Consider the following 20,876-nt stretch of genomic DNA (forward strand, 5'->3'; position numbering starts at 1 on the left):
TTATTTTCATTTCATATTGCCAGAAGTCTCAGTTGTAGTGATGAAGTGAAAGATGATTTGATGTGGGAAAGCGAGAGCTATGTTCCCAGTAGTTCCAGGTTCTTTTAAGTACCAGAAGGGATTTAAGATTTTCTCTGTTAGTGTCCTATATTGGCCTGATAATCTTATTTTTTTTCCACTGATGATGTCTGCGTTTTGATAAGAAGGATTTATTAGAATCCCTGATTTATTTTCATGAGAACACATTATAATATGTGATTAGAAAATATAATGACCATCTTTGGTGCTTGTTTAGAAGCCTTTTTACAAGGAATCTTGTTTAATTTAACAGAATGTAGTGCTCAGATCTATCCAAACCAGCTTTAAATTAACTCAGGTACCAGTACCAGGTTTGCAATGCAGCAGAGGCTGCGGAACCAACCTCAGAAACAAAGCAAATTAGCCCAGATTGAACCGTGTGCTGCTGTTTCTAGACAATTAACCTGTGCTCTACGGTTGGGTTTGTCCACACCGCCCCGCAGTCACTGCACTGTGGGTTCACCTGGAGTATCAGTCCTCTGCCAGTATTACTACTGCTAGTAAATTAAGGGAAGCTGACCACTTCGTAAAACGTAGGCTAATACCCAAGTGAGCTGAAGTTTCCCTAGGCATCACATGCATTGGAACGTTGCACTTGCTTTCTTTTCTTTTTGGTTGCTTTTAGTATTCGCAGGAGCCTTTTTATCTATGTGACTCACGCAGAGATGCAACAAAAATAATGTTTTTTCATGTGCTTGTGCCAAGTGTTGCGTTTATGCGTATAGCTGCTTCAATGGCAGTTTTAGTTGATTTTTGTTCAGCGTATCCCATAGCACTTCGATCTTGATATATAGAACACGTGTAAAGTTCCATCAGAAACAAAGTAGTTCTTTGGATGGCTCCTCTTTTTACATTTTTTTTTGTCCCGAAGATGGCATCTGAGTTTTATCTTAACCAGACGGTTTCTTGGCCCTCATTTTTCCCTAAACCCAGCGATGACAAAGAGCAATGGCTGCATAAATTGGATGTAAGAAGAACACTTAGGGTTTATCACAGAAGAATCAAAGATTTCATATCTTCTGACAGATTGTTTGTACTCTTAGGGGGTCTTAAGAGGGGTCAAATGGCTTCTAAGAGTTCCTTAGCTAGATGGTTAAGGGATTGTATTAGGGAGGCGTATGTAGTTAAGGGTAAAGAGGCTCCCAGGGTTTGTAAAGCTCATTACACTAGGACTATAGCTGCTTCTTGGGCGGAGAGGTCGAAGGCTTCCACATTGGAAATTTGCAAGGTGGCCACCTGGGCTTCTCTTCGTACTTTTTCATTGCATTATCGCTTGGATGTAGTCTCTTCTGCGGATTCTGCTTTTGGTAGGAGGCTGCTTGTGAACCAAAAAAAAGAGCAGTGAAGAAAAGAAAGACGTGTAGTTCACAGTTCTAGCTGGCAACAAGACAAGTTTCTTTGCAGTGCACACAATGGAATCCTATGAAGACCAATTTAGGTGGTTGAAAATAGATGTTAGAGGGAAGTACTACCTACCAGTGTTCTCTGATGGTAACCCCATGGCAGACAATAGCACCGAAGGAAAGAGTGAACCAGAGTGAACTCTGTAGGGAGATGGATGTAGAGAGGTTTTTTTAGGTGGTACGGATAGTTCTCTGAGTTCAGTTTGAGAGGTCTGTACCCAGCATCTTCTGGAATACATTCGGAATCCTCATTTTCCCAAATTGTTTTGCATAGGTTGAAAAAAAAAATTAAACTACTTGCATTTTCTTTTCACTTTTCTCCATCCAGTTCTTCCTGATTTTGTTTTTTGACTCCCCATTTACCAGGCCTAATTTAGCATGTATTCCTCAATGAGCAGTGCGTACGTGCCAAGCTTTGCACTTGATTTCATATTATATTTGCGTTATCTAAGCACAATTTTTAAAAAGTAGTATAAACATACATTTTATCTGCTACCAGTAGATAAATAAAAGGAAAAAAACATGAGAAGTTCTTGGACAAATGAATTATGATGTGGTTTTATTCCATCTCTGAGCTTCAATGTGGCATCTGGACAAGACTGCTACTCCACGTTTCTGAGGAAAGTGATCTGTATTTTTCTGACCTTTACAGAACATTTATTCTCAGTGTTGCGAACCTCGCTTCGTTCCACTACAAGCAACAGGCTTCAGAAAATTAAAGGAGTAACCACCCTCTATTTTTTCTTGACCAGACATTTAAACGTTTCTTTTGCTGATGTCTTGTGGTGCCTACAGTGATGAGACCATCTCCTTCTCTATTTACATTCAGCTGAAAGTCCCGAGATGTTCTGACATACCCAGGACGTGCAGGATCACTGGGGTCGTTCTCTTTGAAGGAATCTGGAACATTCAGCTACAGTCAAGGGTTAAGCGGTAGATTTTGGTTCAGAATCCTCCCAGATCACATTCTGTTCCCACCTTTGTGGTACATTTCTCTTCCCTCTGGCTTTTCAGAAGTGTCTTGTTGAGACTTTAAAAAAAAAATCAGAAACATCTGACATACTTTCATCTGTCTCTCACTACTTTTTCCGTTCCATTGGGAAAGGTGAACTTTGGACAGATCAGATAATGAGTACCAAGAAAAGCTTTTTCCAGTGGAACTCTTTGAAAACACTGTGGGCAAAGTTGTCGAGCCCTTACGTCTACAAGCTTTGTCTTGGGGTCTGGAAAGATTTGCAAAGGTCTTTCCTTCAGAGGAGGAATCCTTTACTCTGTATTGGTTTCCAGAAAGTGTAATAAAATGAGTGTGGAATCAAATTTATGAGATGCATCCACTTAATAGACTTTGAAGTTGTAAAGATTCAGGGAAGAAAGGTGTGATTTTTGCTTTGGTCTCAAGGCAAGATGTTCAAGTAGCTTCTTTAAAAAACGTATTGCTTCAGCAGATCAATTCAAAGTGAAGATGGGTTTTGCACTAGGAGGGACTATGATTTCAGATGCACATTTTCTGTATTTGTGTTACTACAGTTCGCTCAGCATAGTACAACAAATAAAAAGTACATTATTGAAGACAGAAAGCAGGATTTTTTTAATATACAGGTAGTCAAATATTTTTCATTTCTTCTGGTTATTTATATTTGGGGGGGAGTGGTATTTCCCATTTCTGCAAGACGGATTATTTCCAATACAGTTTCAATGAAAGTTCTGGCTGAGCCGGCTGAATCCAAGTGCTAATCCACTTTGATGGTGCTGTTACTTACCTATTCACAGTTAGTGTGCTCTGGTATAAAGCTTCCCTTGACGCTCTGCTATTCTGTACTTCATGCAGGATAATGTCACAGTGAGTAAGTGCTATGAAAAAAACACGGAATATGTGGAATTCTGTAGAAAAAAATAACTGAATAGAACTTCTTATAAGGAAGAAAAGGCATTATAATAATGATGCAAGAGGTCCCACTGTCATCATTACAAAAACAGAAAAATACTGAATTGGAGAAAGAATAAATATCTTTAAGACAAGGTTTACTTTAAAGAGAAGAATGATCCCAGACAAATTTTAGCACATGTAGAAATACTTGGCTGGAGAGTTTTGATTTTAAGTGAAGCCCTTGGTATAATCTCATTTTGAATATTCACTATCAAAATTATCCAAGCTGCCTGGCTGGTAAACTGAAAGAAGTACAAAAAGTATGAGCAGTTTATGAAGTTTGTAGAACGTAAGTTTCAAAAAAGATACAGCGAGGATTTGTGATTAATCCAGTCTTCCCTCATAACCAAGAGCGGCAGAGGTGTAGAATATGCTCTGCAAAGGGAGACAGTATGAAAAAGTGAGTAGTTCTTCAGTCTCCATTTTCTTCTTTCATTACGTTCACTTCTTTGTGCAAAATCTCTCCTCTCAGCATGAGAAGGACTGCGTACATTTCCGTCCACCTCTGCAAATGGAGTTTGAGGTTTGGAATTTGGGATGAGTTGAAGAATTTGTGTAGAGAGCTATGGCTGTGTAGGCAGAGGTGCTTCCTCCATCCTCTTGCCCTCCTGTCTGCAACGCCAAGCTGATTTGGGCTGATGGCTTCACCGCAGCAGCTGTACCCGTCTCTTGAATAAAGCTGCGCTTTTATTTCCCAGGGGAGTTTGCTGATTAAGGGCAAGACAGACAGAAGACAAGTGAAGAAGTAGCAGGATGGGAAGGGGGTAATTTGAAACGTGTCTCTGTGGAAACACCATTTGGGAGGAAGGTTGTGGTAGCACCTGAAGGGCAGAGGCATTGCAGGGACTGCGGCCGGTGTGCAGTGATCAGTGAAAAGCGTAACGGGAGCCCCCGCTAGTGGAGGTTAAACTGAAGGAGATTGAGGCCAACTTTACATCGATGCGATTGGGGAAAAGCAAAAATTTGGGAAAAAATAGAAGACTTGACTTTGGGGCTTCTTTGGGAAGACCAGAAAAGGTTTTACATGTGTAAACCCGCATGCAATGGACAGATATACATAAATATAGGGCAAGAGCGCACAGGCTCTTAGTTAGAAAAGGGGGTGGGGAGATCTAGTAGAACAAGTTAATTTAAAAACGAAGGAACCTTTAAGAAGACTGATGCTGGTGGAAGCATCATTTGGATCTTCAGCTCTGGTCTTAGAGACACGAATCTACCATCAGCTAGATACTCTTTGTTTCAGCTGCGAGCTCTTAACAGCTAAGGTAGTAATTCAGTGGATACACAAGGATTTTAGCTTAAATGTTAAATTTTTTCTTTAAATTCTTGATATAAAAAATTAGAAATAAGTAGTGACAAAAAGAGAATGTTAATATATGGATACTAAATTTTGCTTATAGTTAGGATCAGATATATTAAAAAAGGAAAATATTAAGGAAAAACAAGGTAAATGTAAGGTAGAAAGCACAGAACAGGAAAGAGGAAATAAACCCAGGCAGTTAGTTGTGAGGTTGTTTTGGGGTTTTCGTTGGCTGGTTGATTGAGGTTTCTTTGTGTGGTTTTTTTTGTTTGTTTGGTTTGGGTTGGGTTTTTTTGGTTTGTTTTTTTTTTTTTTTTTTTGAGGGGGGCGGTGTTTTCATTCTGGAGAAATTTCTAAATAAATTGCAACAAACTTCATCATAAAATACATTAAAACATATTGAAAAAAGCATGAGTTTATGTTGCCGTCTCTAACAAATATTGAACAGTCAGGGAGCTAGATGGCCTGATTAGTCTGTGCTTTTATATTCTACCATGTTATCTTTCATTTTTCCCAGCCCAAATCTCTTTTTCACTGATGTCTTTTGAAAATGCAAAGGAAAACATTGTTTGGGAAAAGAAACAAACAAAAAAAACCCAGAACCTTGAAGACTTAGAGTGCGCTATAGGTGTATGGAAAGCAGATCGTTCATTGTCAGAGGGTGCGTTGTTTAGGGGAAGGATAAAATCAGCTCTGGGTAAACAAAATCCTATATAGGTGCAAACGCCGAGTATTTAATAGAAAGAGAAAATCTCTTTAAGCCTTGGCAGTGTGTACCACTAGTAGCTTCAGATGACTGAAGACCTATAAGTTTATGCTTAGAAGATAATTTTTAACAATGCTTGGCAGCACCCAGTCATTTAAAACTTCTTGGTTTTAATTTCGCGTGAGTGACAGCAAAGTAGGGATATCTGCACCTGTGTTGTTTACCAGCTTTATGCTAGGAGATGGATTTTAAAAGTACCGTATTGTTTGGTTTTATTCTCATATTCCCTTTGAAACACAGAATCTCAGAATCGTTGCGGTTGGAAGGGACCTTTGGAGGTCACCTTGTCCAACAGCCTCTGTTCAAGCAGGGTTGCCCAGGATCATGTCCAGCCAACTTTTGAGTATCTCCCAGGGAAGAGGCTCCATAGCCGCTCTGGACAACCTGTTCCAGCACTTGGTCACCCTCATGGGGAAAAAAGTGTTTCCTGATGTCCAGAGGGAAGCTCCTGTGTTCCCATCTGTGTCTATGGCCTGTTGTCCTGTCTCTGGGCACCACTGAGAAGAGCCTGGCTCTGTCATCTTTGCACCCTCCCCTCAGGTATTTATTGACATTAATGAGATCCCCATATGACTTCTCGAGGCTAAACAGTCACAGTACTCTCACCCTTTCCTACTATGTGAGATGCTTCAGACCCTTAATCATCTTCATGACCCCTTGTTGGACTCTCTCCAGTGTGTCCATCTCTCTCTTGTACTGAGTAGCCCAGAACTGCACACAAACTCCAGGTGCGACCTCACCAGCACTGAGTAAAGGGAAAGGATCGCCTCCCTCGACCTGCTGGCGATACTCCATTAAATGCAGCCCGGGGTGTTGTTAACTGTTGCAGCAGGGGCACATTGCTGGCCCTTGTTCGACTTGGTGTCCACCTGGACCCCAGGTCCTTTTCTGCAAAGCTGCTTTCCAGCTGAGTGGCCCCCAGCATATATTGGTGCCTGGGCTTGTTCCTGCCCAGGTGCATGACTTTGCACTTCTTGTTGAGCTTTTATGTGCCCATTTCCCCAGCCCAATGAGGTCCCTCTGGATGGCAACATGACCCTCTGGCATATTATCCTCATCCCAGTTTGTTGTCATCTGCAGGCTTGCTGGGGTTACACTGCCCCATCATCCACATCATTGATGATGCTAAACAGGACTGGACAAGTACTGACCCCTGAGATAGATCACTAATTACTGGCCTCCCATGAGATTTTGCACCACTGGTTACCATGCTCTGGGTCTGGTCATTCAGCTGGTTTTCAACCCACCTACCTGTCTGCTTATCCAGCCCATACATCAAGAACTTGCCTACAGTCTGTTGTATAACAGAATCTTAACGGAGACAGTGTCAAAATCCTTACTGAAGTCCAGGTAGACAATATCCACTGCTCTACCTTCAACTACCAGGCCACTCACGTCTTCACAGAAGTTTACCAAGTTGGTCAAGCCATACTGAGTACTCCTGATGAATTTTTTGTCTGCAATATGTCTGGATATGGTTTCCAGGATTAGCTGCTCCATCACCTTCCCAGAGATTGAGGTAAGGTTGGCTGGCTTGGGATTCCCTGAGTCATTCTTCTTGCCTTTCCTGAAGACGGGAATGACATTTGCTTTCCTCCAGTCTTTGGATACTTCTCCCAGTTGTCATAATTGATCTAAGAGTATTGAGACTGGCCTTGCAATGACATCTGTCAGCTCCCTCGGCACTTGTGGGTGCATCCCGTCAGGGCCCATGGACTTGTGTATGTCCACTTGCTTTAGTACTCCCAGACCAAATCCTTTTCCACCAAGGGTACATCTTCCTTTCTCCAACCTTACCCCTCCTCGACTGTGGGACGTGGGATTACTGAAGGCCAGACTTGCTAGTAAAGACTGAGGCAAAGAAGGCATTTGGTATGTCAGGCTTTCCCATGTCTCCGTAACCAGGTCCCCCATCTCATTGAGCAATAGGTCTGCATTTTCACTAGTCTTCTCTTTGTCACCTGTGTGCTTCCAGAGAACCTTCTTTTTGTCTGTCTGTCCCTGCACAGATTTAGTTGCATTTGGGCTTAGCTTTCCTAACTTCATCCCTGGGTGCTCACAGATTTTTTCTTGTGTTCCTGTACTTACTTCCACCCTCTGCGGGTGCTCAAGCTTGGCTAGGATCTACTTGTTCATCCATGCAGGCCTCCTGGCATTTTTTTTCCAACTCTTGAACTTGGAGGAGGTGATCCTTGAATATTAAACAGTTTTCTTGGGTGCCATTTCAATCAAGGGCCTTATCCAATGGGACTCTTCCAATCAGCTCTTTGAAGAGGGCAAGGTCTGCTCTCCTGAAGCCTAGGGATGTAAGCTTGCTTTTCAACCTCCTCCCGCCCTTGGGATCCTGAACTCCACCGTCTCGTGGTCACTGTAGCCAAGTGACCTTCATATTCCCAACAAACGCCTCCTTTTTGGTATGAGATAGAGCACAGCCCTTCTCCTCGTTGGCTCCTCTATCACTTGAAGAAGGAAGTTATCATCAGTCACTTCAGGAACATCCTGGGTTGCTTGAAACACTGATGAAAGTGATATCTACCCCAGATATTGGTTTGTCCTTCTCAAAACTGGGGCAATATTCCCATTTCTCCAAGATATATGAGTGGGGTTTGTACCAACCCTTCTTAAGGACCTTCACTTTTTCTTGTTCCTGTCACCATTATTTTGTTCATAATAACTGTACTAATTAACTGTCTTTTTATTCTTATCATATTGGCATTTCCAAATAAATAAAAACTGTAAAAATACATTAGTGTGCAATTCATACAATTTATTGAACAAAGAATAGAAATTAATTTATACATAGCTGTTCTAATGTTATCTGTTCTCCCTAGGAATAGGTGACTGCACAATGAGTATAAAAATGAATTAATGACAAAAGAAACTATATTTTACACATTATATGTGCGTTTGTATAAAATATTAATACAATGGGATGTGGATTTCATCATGTTATATAAAAGGAGCTGTGTATAACCTGAATTTGACTTTATCATAACATTAGTATTCCCCTACATCTTGTTGAGGGTTTTTTTATGCTTCATATTGATATATCAGAAAGTGTTGTAGGCTGCTGACTTTTCTACAGAATTAATCTTAACTTTGATCCCTTTTATCATACTGTGCAGGAGTTCTGAAGAAAGCTAGTGGGGAGCTTTTAATAGGAGAAACTAGAGCAAATGAAACCAGTGTGCTTCCTGAACAGTTACTTCAGGTAGAAGAAGTGAGTATGAAAAGCATCTTACACTTTGTAGGGGATTTTCTTTTGTCTGTGTCTCCAGTGTAGTCTGTCACCATGTTCATTATAAACACCTATTGCTGTAGCTCCATTATTTAGCTACTGCAATTAATTTTAGGTGCAAAGTCTCAGTTAAGATGGAATAAATTCATGAAGAAGTAGTTGTTATTTAAGATTTAATAACAGAATGGATTTAACATCAGAAGTGTAAGATATCTCATAACAAAATAGTAAAAAAATGGTAAAACATGATAACTTTCTTCAATATTGAATATATTCCTAAACAGCAGAATCTTAAATCTATCATCAAGTTTGGAGCATTTGATCTTGATGATGCTTCATATAGGGATAAATACGATATCTGGTTTCTTTGATGACAACAAACTACTGTGTAGTAAACACTATACTTTGTAGAAGGTATGTACAAGATTAAGCTTTAGTCTGGCTTCCATCTACTACTAAACAAATTTTTATTGTTGAATTTGTGAGACCTAAATTCTCTAACAAGTCTGATAATGGATAATGCGATAATGGAATTTAATTTCCTAAAGGCTCAATTTTAGTTCTGAAATAATTTTTAAAAATTGAATCGGTTTGTGAGAGTAATGTTCCTCCATTTAATAGATTACTAAGAACAATATGAGCAGTGCAAAGCAAGATTAGTGGAAAAGTAACGGCGTCCTGGTGTGTCTGCTTCTCATGAGTCTAGTGAACTAGTGTAAACCGTAGTAGAAGCCGGCATTGGATGGAAACTAGAAATCTCTATTTAAACATTTTAATATTTGCTAAATCCAGCTCTAGAGAAGTGAAATCCAGAGTGTCTGTGTTAAAATCAGCTTCTCTAAATGTCCTCCATTAATATTCATAGTTAATAGCTTCCAGTTGTACCCTTGCAGTGGAAATTATTACAGGGTATCCATTGCTGGGTTACTTGTTAAACTATTGGAAATGGTTATAAATGTGTTTGACTTTTTAAAATGGATTCTGTTAAAGAGGATAAGTAAATCTTGTTTATACAGTTTTTTTTATAAATGTATTTATTAAAATTTTGATGACAAACTAAAGATGGTTATGCACATTCATTTTTGTTGAGTGCTTTTAATATGATTTAAAGGCTAGCAGAATATAGTTTAACTTATTAACATGAGTTTCAAAATATGATTATGTCCTTTAATTTAATTATGGATGTTTGTATAAGTTGCAGACAATACTAACACTCAATAATGAATTTGGATTGATTCAATGTATGTATTTCAGCCTATTTTACTGAATTTTGGGTGGAGAAATGCATTTAAAGACCTGTCTTCCTCCGTGGCTCACTGTATAACAATAGCAATCAAGGATTTTTCAACTAAAATTCTTCAACATGAGCAGAAAGAAGAGTTTTCAGCTGCAGGCTATGCAATGAGTCTTGTAAACAACCAGCAAATGAGGGAGTCCTGCGGAGCAGTCCAACAGGAGGAGCAACCAAAACGAATTGCTAAGGCAGGTATCAAAAGATCTGAAGTTTGAGGGGAGACAGAATGCCAAGGCTGTTTGCCATCTACGCTTTGAAGTACTTACAGTACCATTAATATTCTATATCTTATATAAATGGAATTAGGAAGAAAGTGAGAGGCTGAGGCTGAACAGAGCTTTATACAATAACCCATAGTCTATACTTGAAAGAATTAACTTTTAAACTTTGCTGGCATTATATTTTTTTTTTAATCCAAAAAGTTCTAAAACATTGTGATTAGTATCTACTCTGTTACCAAGTGGTTTGATGTGAAAATGCTGAAAGCTTTGAAGCATAGCTATAAAGGGATTTTCTGTATTCATATCCTTAGACATGCCGTTTAACTAATCAGCATAACCAATAATATAGCCAAATTAGACTTCTTTGATTTGGCTGAAAGGTCATTTATTATGATTAATTAAATTATTTTTCCAAGAGAATATGTGTTTGAATTTTTTTTTAATTTAGTAGGCTTTGCAACTGTTCTATAAAATTTGGAATGCTGTTAATGAATGTTTGCTTAAAATACCAGACGGGCTCTTGGGAGTTAATTTTAGGGAGATCAATGTATGAATTTACTAAGAGATTAAAAGTTTGTGTTCAAATTCAGTATTAAGAAATATGTTTGTAAACAATTTTTCAAAATGAATTAGTTTAGAAAATTAGCTTTGTTTATAAGGAATTAACCTTATGCTTTGAATGTACGTCTAATATAATCATAAACAAAATGAAGATGTTATTAGCGTAAGATGGTTTTAATTTTTTTTCTGCAAGATATATTATGCAGCTTTAAAGCAAGAAGGAATGAAATAATAATTAATTTACAGTAGATAAATGTTTCTTCCCTGTATAACAGAACAAAATGTTTGTAAAGCTGATATGATATATTTACATTTTGCGCCAATTTCATTATTCAAGAATCTGACCCTCGTGCGTATGAATTAAAATAGTGCCTCCAGAACACAAATAACGCGATGCCACGTTTGTGTGTCTCAGTTCTGTGCCGACATCGTGGAGGAGCTGGACACGTTGCTCCCGTTGGCTCTGGCGTGCAGGGACGATTCTCTGGAGGACATCAGAGCGAACTTTGTGGACGCCTGCAGCGAAGTGGCCGCAGCTGTCCTGGCGAGGCTGGACGAGAAGAGCAAAGACGTTCCCTCCAAGGCTCCCCTGCAAGACTTGTACGCTGCCCTATCCACGGCGATATATGTCTTTCAGCATCTTACCATGTATAGCAATTTAATGAGAGAAACGAGCAAAAAGTGAGTCCTTTTTACTTACAGTGGTTTAATTCAAACATAAATAACACAAGGATCCACTTTGGTGATACAGCATGGCGGTACTTTTCCAAATTGCATCATATTTTTTAGCCCATGCACTGCGTGTGCTATTTATGGAAAGACCTGAATCAAAGCTATTAATAATCTAAAGCAGCCATTACAAAACAAATCATTTATGTTTAAGATCTGCGTTTGATTTGCAGATCAATATTTTTTATTTATTAAGCTTGAGTAAATAGGATTGTCCAGTGAACTGAATGTACTCTGCTCTCATATAAATAGAGGGCTAAGGCCATAATTTCCTTTTCTGACCTTTCCAATAGCTGAATTTTCATAAAATCTGATTTAGCACATAGCAATCTTAGAGGACAGTATAAATACACGTTCCTGTGCTTTTTCCTTACATGGTCTGTATTCAGAAATATGAACAAATACATCCAACATGGTTTTAGAATTCGTGTTTCATTGCGTGCAGAATAAAAAGCAGAGAAGATACGAAGCAGTAGCGCAAAGCCCAAGACAGTGTTTGACCTGTGGGGCAATAGAACTACATTTGCTGTGCTACCAGGAGATTTTGGCTTAAGATACTAGGAATCTCTATATTGGTCCATGTGTTCTTGGCCATATGTAATTGAAAAGTGGAGATTGGGACTTTTGGGAGGGACTTCTGAACTAACAAAATGTTCAAGAGATTTGTGATTTCTTAGGGCACAGTTGAGCTACTTCCCCTCTGTTTCACTCTCTCCCGCATGAAGGGTGTCTTTGCGAATGAGCCGAAATATTGCTCAATAATTCTCCTTCTGTGTATTATGAAAGAGTTTTAGTACATACCTACCAAAAATAATCTCTGGATTCTGCGTTTATGTTTTCTCTATCACACTCAGTGCCGATGCAATTATGCTGCAGCCCAGAATCTCCCCATAACTGAATGACAAATGTACTTTTATCTCAGCAAATAGGATGAAGTGATGTATTTCTCAGCGACTTAGTTAAATGAGAATTTCTAGATGAGCCAATATTTTTCAAAGAACTTGTGAAACAAAGACCAGATATTTTTCAGAAGCGAATGCTAGGTTCAGACTCCAGGACCGAGAGGAAATGAATGATTGATACCTAATAATCAAAACCATTTGCACGCTGGGGATCGTTACCTCCTACTGCACAGCCTTTCAATCTTTGCCTCTTTGATCGTTCTCTCTGAACAGACCCCTGTTCCTGGTGCCTGTCCAACAATATCAGGAATTCATCAGCGTCCTCCAGTTTCAAGTTACGAACTACTGCGTCAGAGTTTGTGCTACGAGCATTTTACAGGATGCTGAGAGCCACCACTGGGATGACTACAAAGCTTTTTATGAGGTGCGAGGTTAAGTTTACTGTGCCTCCCTTTTACAAAATGTGTTTTACTGGTTGCCAGCTCTCTGACTAATTAGAAGCATAAGATCAGCATTATTTTTACATAGAGATTGTTGGAATTTGCTATTTTGGAATATCTGATTATTGCAGGCAAATCTCTCTGTAGAAATACTGTAGGAAAACAGTCATTTAAAGATGAGATAAATCATTACCATGGAGTGCTTGTGTCATTTGCTTAATAAAATATTGTGTGTTGAGTCCAGGATGTTTATATAGAACTCAGTAAAGAAAACATCATCGTTTTAACTCTTCTTTTCGTAGAAATTTTGACATATGAAAATGAAAGACAACTTTTTTCTCCTGCACATTTTTTAATCTGATTTTTTTAATTTTTATTTTCAAATTGTTCTCCTTTTTACCTTTTGCGAGTGAAGGATGTAATAAAGAAAGCTGGCCAATATCGTTACATCTAGCATTCAACAATGTATTTCTGACATACCTAGTGCTATTTTACCTGCATTTTGAAGTCTTACACTATAGTCCTAATGATTCTGTGAAAAAAAAAAACTAAGGATCAAGTGAATTATTATAATTTATTGGGTTTTTTTCATCCCAGTTAAATGCAGTCATAGATTTACGTATACTGTTTGAAGATATTTTCACTTAATTTCAGTATAAAGTGAAAGTATTATATGTTTTTTTACCGATAATAACTGAGATCTCATGGAGACAAAGTCCCACCCTTCCTTAAATCATTTGTTGTGTGAGAGAATTAGGGTGTTTTGGTTGAACGTTTTCTAGAACTCTTACAAGAGAGAAAACCCTGTGTAATACATGTATTCTACAGAAGTAATACGAAAACCTGCTGAGTAAGTGACAAAAATCTGTACTGGACAGGTGATGCGCACCTTAATAATCCAAGTAATCTATGAAAATTCCCATCCCTCAAAGACAAATAAATAAGCATTTTACTTTTGTTTGAATGTAAGCCCACATGTCCTGGGTTGATAAGAAGGTAAGAAATTTAGTGGCTTTTGGCAACTGATAAATCATGACATGATCACCACTGCTTGTAGACCATATGGTGCTGTGTCCTGTTTATCGGTGACCAAATAACTGTTCACCGTGGAGAAAACCTAATGCCCAGCTGTAACTGTCTGAAGAGGAAAGAGTATGGATTAGATAAGCAATTTTATCATTCCTGATCAGAAATTATATGTGTAGGAATGGATGAAGAAAGCTGGTGTGTCAGCTCTGTGCGCTTTGCAGGACTTGATGTGAGAAGTATGTAATTTTACTTCGTTGCTCTGCTCTTCTTACTGCACCATGGGCCGTGCCCAAGGATGAGCCATGGTCTGCTCAGAGCTTTGGTAGACATCCCAATGGAAGAGCCTGGTGTAAGATGTACTGCTTGTTACGGAGATGAAATTTCTAGCAGCAAGTGTGAGGCTCTGCCTCCGAGTCGTGCACATACAGTCATGGAATTGTTTTGGTTGGAAGAGACCCTCAGGATCATCAAGTCCAGTCATAACCTAACTCAGGTGCTGACCCATGTCCCTAAGAACCTCATCTAAATGCCTTTTAAACCCCCCCAGGGATGGTGACTCCAGCACTGCCCTGGGCAGCCTGTTCCAATGCCCCACAGCCCTTTGGGGAAGAAATTGTTCCCAGATCCAACCTCAACCTCCCCTGGCGCAACTTGAGGCCGTTTCCTCTGCTGCTGGCGCTTGTTCCTGGGGAGCAGAGCCCGATCCCCTGGCTCCAAGCTCCTTTCAGGCAGTTCAGAGATCAGAAGGTCTCCCCTCAGCTCCTGTTCTCCAGCTGAACCCCCCAGGTCCCTCAGCCGCTCCCATCACACTTGTGCTCCAGCCTCTCACCAGCTCCGTTCCCTTCTCTCCACTCTCTCTGGTGCCTCAATGTCCTGCTGATGATGAGGGGCCAGAACTGTCCCAGGATTGGCGGTTTGTCCTCCCCAGGTCCCAGCACAGGTTCGGTCACTGCCCTGGGCCTGCTGGCCACACCAGTGCTGGTACCAGCCAGGATGCTGTGGCCTCTTGGCCACCTGGGCACACTCTGGCTCATGTTCAGCCGCTGGCACCAACACCCCCAGGGCCTTTTCCAACCGCTCTTTCCCAGTCTGCAGCTTTCATGGGGTTGTTGTGACGCAAGTGCAGGACCCGGCCCTTGGCCTTGTTGAACCTCAGACAACTGGCTTCAGCCCAGCTATCCAGCTGGTCCAAATCCCTTCCTAGATCCTTCCTGCCATCCAGCAGATCAATACTCCCACCCAACTTGGTGTTGTCCGCAAACTTACTAAGGGTGCTCTCAATCCCCTCATCCAGATCACTGATAAAGAGATTAAACAGAACTGGCCCCCATACTGAGCCCTGAGGACACCACTCGTGACCGGCCGCCAACTGGATTTGGCTCCATTCACCACAACTCTTTAGGCCTGACCCTCCAGTCAGTTCTTTATCCATTGCAGATACACCATCCAGACCATGGGCTCCAGCTTCTCCAGGAGATGCCGTGGGATACGGTGTCAAAGGTCTTACTGAAGTCTAAGTACAGAACATCCACAGCCTTTCCCTCATGTACTGGGTGGGTCACCTTGTCGTAGAAGGAGATCAGGTTGGTCAAGCAGGACCTGCCTTTCATAAATCCGTGTTGACCGGGTCTGATCACTTGGTTGTCTTGTATGTGCCACGTGATTGGCACATGGGATGATCTGTTCCATGACCTTTCCCGGCACCAAGGTCAGACTGACAGGGCTGTAATTTTCCAGATCCTCCTTCCACCCTTTCTTGTAGATGGGCCTCACATTTGCCAACTTCCAGTCAACTGGGACCTCCCCAGTTAGCCAGGACCACTGATAAATGATTGAAAGTGGCTTGGTGGGCACCTGCACCAACTCCCTGAGCACCCTTGGGTGTATCCTGTCTGGTCCCATAGGCTTGCGGGTGTCCAAGTGGTGTAGCAGGTCACCAACCATTTCCCCTTGGATTACTGGGGCTTCATTCTGCTCCCCATCCCTGTCTTCTGGCTGAGAGTGCTGGCTACCTGGAGCACAACTGTTCTGACTACTGAAGACTGAGGCAAAAAAGGCATTTAGTACCTCAGCCCTTCCCTCATCCTCTGGCTCTGTGTTCCCCCCACATCCGTCAGGAGGCGGAGATTCTCCTTAGCCCTCCTTTGCTTGCTGATGTATTTATAGAAGCATCTTTTGTTCTCTTTTACAGCAGTAGCCAGGCACAGCTCTACTTGGGTTTGGCCATCCTAATTTTCTCCCTGCATAACCTCACAGAATTCTTGTATTCCTCTTGAGCAGCCTGCTCCTTCTTCCAAAGATCATGAATATAATTTTATATATATACATGTATAACTTTATTCCCAAGTTCCAGCCAACCCGGACAGTGTCCATGTTTGATTACATGAAGCTGCAGTTTCTGTATCCATTTGTTTGGTTTTTTGTAGAATGGTAACATCTGAGGAGAAGACTGGTAGAAAATGGTATCATAATTACATTCTATATAAGAATTTTCTGCATTGTAAATATAAGAACAATGCGTATTAAAGTATTTGTTGACTTTCATAGCTGATTTCAGTGGCTGCTCCCTCTGACATGCGCCTAATCCAATGGTGGAAACTGGAATTAAAAGAAGTATAATCACTATGAGATCACAGAAGGTTTTGAACATCTTTTAGGAAAGTTAAGCAGAGATTTTGTGAGATATGAGTAACGAATTTATGGTGATGTGGGATGTGAGCTGAGCTCTGAGAGCACAGTTCGGAGTCTGGGTTCAGGGACAGGCTGGTGGGGTGTGCCCAAAACCCAGTTCTCCAGATGACATCTTCAAACCGAGCTTTTAGTGCAGGAGACATCTGCCATAGCTTTGGGAACTTATGTTTTCTAATAGTCAAAGAATAAAGGATTGTCTGTTCAAAGATAATATTGAGTGGCTTCTGTAATAAAGTGCAGCTGCTTGTTTCCTGATATATAAGCTAAATAAAAACTCGCATCTGTTTGTATTATATGAAGCCTGCAAAAATAGCAGATGTTTACCAGTGGAATTGTCTAGAAATTGCAACAAATAGAAAAACAGGTCAGAAAAGGGGAATGAATCTCATTAAATCTTCAGTGAAACTGTGGCTTCTGCAGTGGAGGTACGATGTTAGAAAAGGAGTGATATGCAATTTACTGCTTTAAATTAAGTAGAGCAGAGTAAATAAAGCCGTTCTTGCTTTTAGTCACACAGTTAAAAGGTAAAACTTGCCAGCATTCAGTTACTCAAAAAAATAAATACCCCACATTAGAAAATCAATTTGGAATTATATTTCTCTTTGTTAAGTCTGCATAGCTTTTAAAAATTTTTAACTGGTTTTTGAAATTAAAGATATGACCAAAATAAATTAGTTTTCATTAGGCAGTCGAACTACTTATTTTTTACATGGTAAGTTTATTCCATAAGAGTTGAAATGTATTTGCAAAGAAAGGTAAATGTTAGTAAAACATCTGTAAGATAGGCTTATGGTTTGTTTTTCTAGATAAGTTCTATTGGAATGTATCTCAAGATTAACCTTGGTAATATGCCTAAGAAAACCAGACTTATAGAAATGTACTGAAGTTTGAATTACGCAAAGTTATGAAGTAGATGTGTACTTTCATATGATGATGTTTCAGTATATTGTGCAATAATATTGTAATTTTATTTCACAAAAGCAAAATAGGAAATTATTTTAAGTATTTTATTATATGACTTTTTGGTTAATGTAAGGCTATGCATGGTTAATATAAGACTACCTGCATGGAAACACTTGTCAAGTGCTTGATTATTCAAAATACCGGAATGATTTGGTTTGGTTTGCCTGTTGAAAGATGCATAGAGAAAATTAGGCATGTAAGTTTCTTTTAAAACTTACCTCTATTACATTTTTCTCTTCTGCATTAGTGAAACTTCGAAATTTGCAAGGGTTTGGTTGGTGTTGGTTTTTGTTTGGTTTGGTTTTTGTTTGCTTAGGGTTGTTTTTGTTTGTGGGTTTGGTGGGTTTTTTGTTTATTTTGGGGGTCACATGTTTAGTTTTTCTAAATAAGATTTTATATATACCTTCACCAATCATGACTTAATTGCTAGAGCAGTGGTCACAAGTTTGGTACTTTTGTTCGTTGTTGTAATTTACCAATTTTAAATCTAAAATACACTTTAAATACTGTGTCAGAGAAATAATGACAACTTCCAGTAATCTGCTAATATGGTGTGTTTAAAAAGAAGCCAGATTATTTTTTCTTATTATTATTGGAGGATGTCTATAAAACTCTTACATTATTTTAAACATCATGGGGTTGTTTTATATTTCTGATCATGCTAAAACATAAAAAAATCCTTAGAATATTTCTCAACTGCATTGGAATGTGGGAAGTGAAGATTCAAGTCTTTGTTTTGATGTAACTCAATCATAATGGTATTTTCTGAATAGCTATTAGTTGAAATATTTAAATATGATTTGAACTGTAAACTTCTTAGAAAAATTATGGATCAACTGCTGTGATTTTGACTTTTCTGATTTTATCTCTGTGTCCTATTGGGGAGGTTCTGTATAGGTAATGAAATATTGATACTAGTGCTGTTTTCTTCCCAGAAAACATTTAGTTTTGTTAAGTAACCATTATACGATCAAAAAAACAATCTTACTTAAAAATTCTGTGCATCTCTTATTATCAAATTGTTAGGTTGTTTGGTTTTGTTTTCTGCTCTTATTGCATATCCATTATATACAAGGTGTTCCAAAGAGACGGACCCGGTTTCAGAGGTACAGTGATTTCAAATTGGGTCCGTCTTTGTGAAACACCGTGTATAATGAAATTTCATAATCACAGTCAGATGTGGCAAGTTTGAATCTGGGGAAATACATATGCTGAAGTAATATAAGTAATTATTTTCTTTTGAGGACAAATTGTTATATTAAAGTAATCTGACTATTCTAGTGAGTACAGAATATATGTTTTTAAACTAGACCTATAACACTGTGGGTTTTGAGAACAGGTTAATTAAGGCTGTAAGAGGTGAAATGCTGTGTTTTGGGTTTTTTTTGTGGCAGAACTCTTGTTTTGTAACTGAAATGGAACACGTGTTTCCTTGCTCATAGAGATGTTTCACATCTTGTCAAGAACCATTTTTCAGTCATCCTGTACCTGAAACTCTTTGGCTATTTTCTTTCAGATTTAAATACTTAGACCTACAGGAACTAAGTTACATTTTGGAAGGCATGTTTTTATTAATAATGTGTGGTGGTTTCGATAGGGGGAAAGATGCTCGTTCTCCATCCAGATGTGGCATTACTTCTGCGCTGCTCTTCACCATGATCTATGGACTATTCTACCTCCGAAGAAAGCCCAGGAGATTCTTACAGATGTCCTAGAGCAATCTTTGTCTATGCTGTCCTCCAGATATTGTCAGGCCTGCCCCAGTTACAAGAGAACACCACAAATCAGGTAACGGTTCTATATTTAATGCACACTTTAAATGGATAGAATAAGTAAATCTTATTTTTCTCTTATGCACTGCGTTTATTCAAATTTAGATTTTAATGAACACAGCAGAGGGAGTAGACACAATTTATGTATCTTGATGTTCATTTAAATTCAATACATTTTGTATATTTAAGTATATTTGGTAGTCATGTACTAAACTAGGCAGAATCAAAGACCTCCTTGGAGTTCTTGGTGAAATTGTTCCATATAAACTGCTTGACTGTTTTGGAAGCATCATGATGAACAGTGCCTTGAGGAGTCATGATGCAACTAAAAACATGGGTAGAAACGGCAGCATCAGGATTAGTAATCACGCCATTGATTGCTGAAGAAAACTCCATGTGTTCTGATAGAATTTGGGTTTTCTTAGGGCTTCTCAAGTGAAAGAGCTATGAGGTCACACCAAAAGATCTGCAGGAATGAAACTGGTGGTGCAGAAGGAGGAAGGAAGAAGGGGCTATTCCTTCTCCTGTCATTTTAGGAAATGTGAAACCACAGGTTCTCCTTATTGGGATTCTTAGGTTTTGACAGAAAGAAGGCTCTCTTTAAGAAATACTAAAACACCTGTCTCCAGGTCGAAGTTTACCCTACCTCTGTCCTTCCTCTTTCTAGCCAATTTCTTGTTTGACTGAAGAAATCAGCATATTTCTCATCCTGCCCCTTTGCTATATATGTTTTCTATATGAATATGGTCCTCTGTTTAGATTTTGGAAGTGGCACAGTCCATGGTGGCCATGCGAGTTCAAAACTTAAGACCCATCATTTGTAGGAGATGTCCTGTGTGAGCTAAGAGTTGTGTGTGGTCATCGTAGCTTTTGTTGTGAAATGTCATGGAAGCTTAATTGATTCACACAAGTTCGCATTTTTTGGAATAGATGAGAAAAAAACTAAAGTTTTATTCTACATGTCAAAATACCTGTTTGTATGCTCTATTCCTGCACTAATTTACCATTATTAGGCGCTTCTATATCTTCAGTTACAGACAGGTTTCCTGGAAACTTTCCTGGACATTTCCTGGAAAAAAAAATATTGCCCTGAAATATGAGGAATATGTATTGATATAGTATTTCTTAAATGTAGTAGTATTGGTCAATTCTGTAGGAATTTGCTTCAACATACTGAGTAAGAAGGAGCGTTTTACATTGTCATTTTGTAGAGAAGCTATTTTATTTAATAAGGTGATTCCCAAATTTGTCAGTAAGTGAATTGAATTATGGAGTCATGCCCACAACAACGAAAGTAATATAATTTAATATATTTTTGTCACCAAAGTTTTAATTTTTTTAAAATAATACTGTACTTTGGGGGGGATCTTTTCTCCCAATGCTCCTTAAAATGTTGGAGATCTGATCTGTAACACAAACAAATGTCTGTTCATGTGTGTTTGCCTAGATTTCCCCAAAATAAGATGATCCTTAAAAATGCAGATGATTGCATATGCACCCATTGACTTTTAGGTACTTAGATACTTTTTTTCAATCCAACCTCATGCCTGCCACACATTTTG

The 20,876-nt window shown here is 39.2% G+C and overlaps 1 protein-coding gene across 5 annotated transcripts in view; it reads left to right on the plus strand.

The window, feature by feature from the left end:
- KIAA0825 (KIAA0825 ortholog) overlaps window positions 1-20,876 on the plus strand; it is a 234,727-nt gene that overhangs the window by 65,822 nt on the left and 148,029 nt on the right. For all 5 annotated transcript variants that reach the window (XM_065860472.2, XM_071802499.1, XM_071802496.1 and 2 more), the window contains exons 7-11: window positions 8,600-8,694; window positions 9,967-10,194; window positions 11,204-11,469; window positions 12,693-12,843; window positions 19,140-19,330. In XM_065860472.2, coding sequence (XP_065716544.1) covers window positions 8,600-8,694; window positions 9,967-10,194; window positions 11,204-11,469; window positions 12,693-12,843; window positions 19,140-19,330 — 931 coding nt within the window. The remainder of the gene's footprint in view (window positions 1-8,599; window positions 8,695-9,966; window positions 10,195-11,203; window positions 11,470-12,692; window positions 12,844-19,139; window positions 19,331-20,876) is intronic.

The sequence above is a fragment of the Patagioenas fasciata genome, chromosome Z, assembly GCF_037038585.1.
Source record: "Patagioenas fasciata isolate bPatFas1 chromosome Z, bPatFas1.hap1, whole genome shotgun sequence".
Taxonomy (NCBI): Eukaryota; Metazoa; Chordata; class Aves; order Columbiformes; family Columbidae; genus Patagioenas; species Patagioenas fasciata.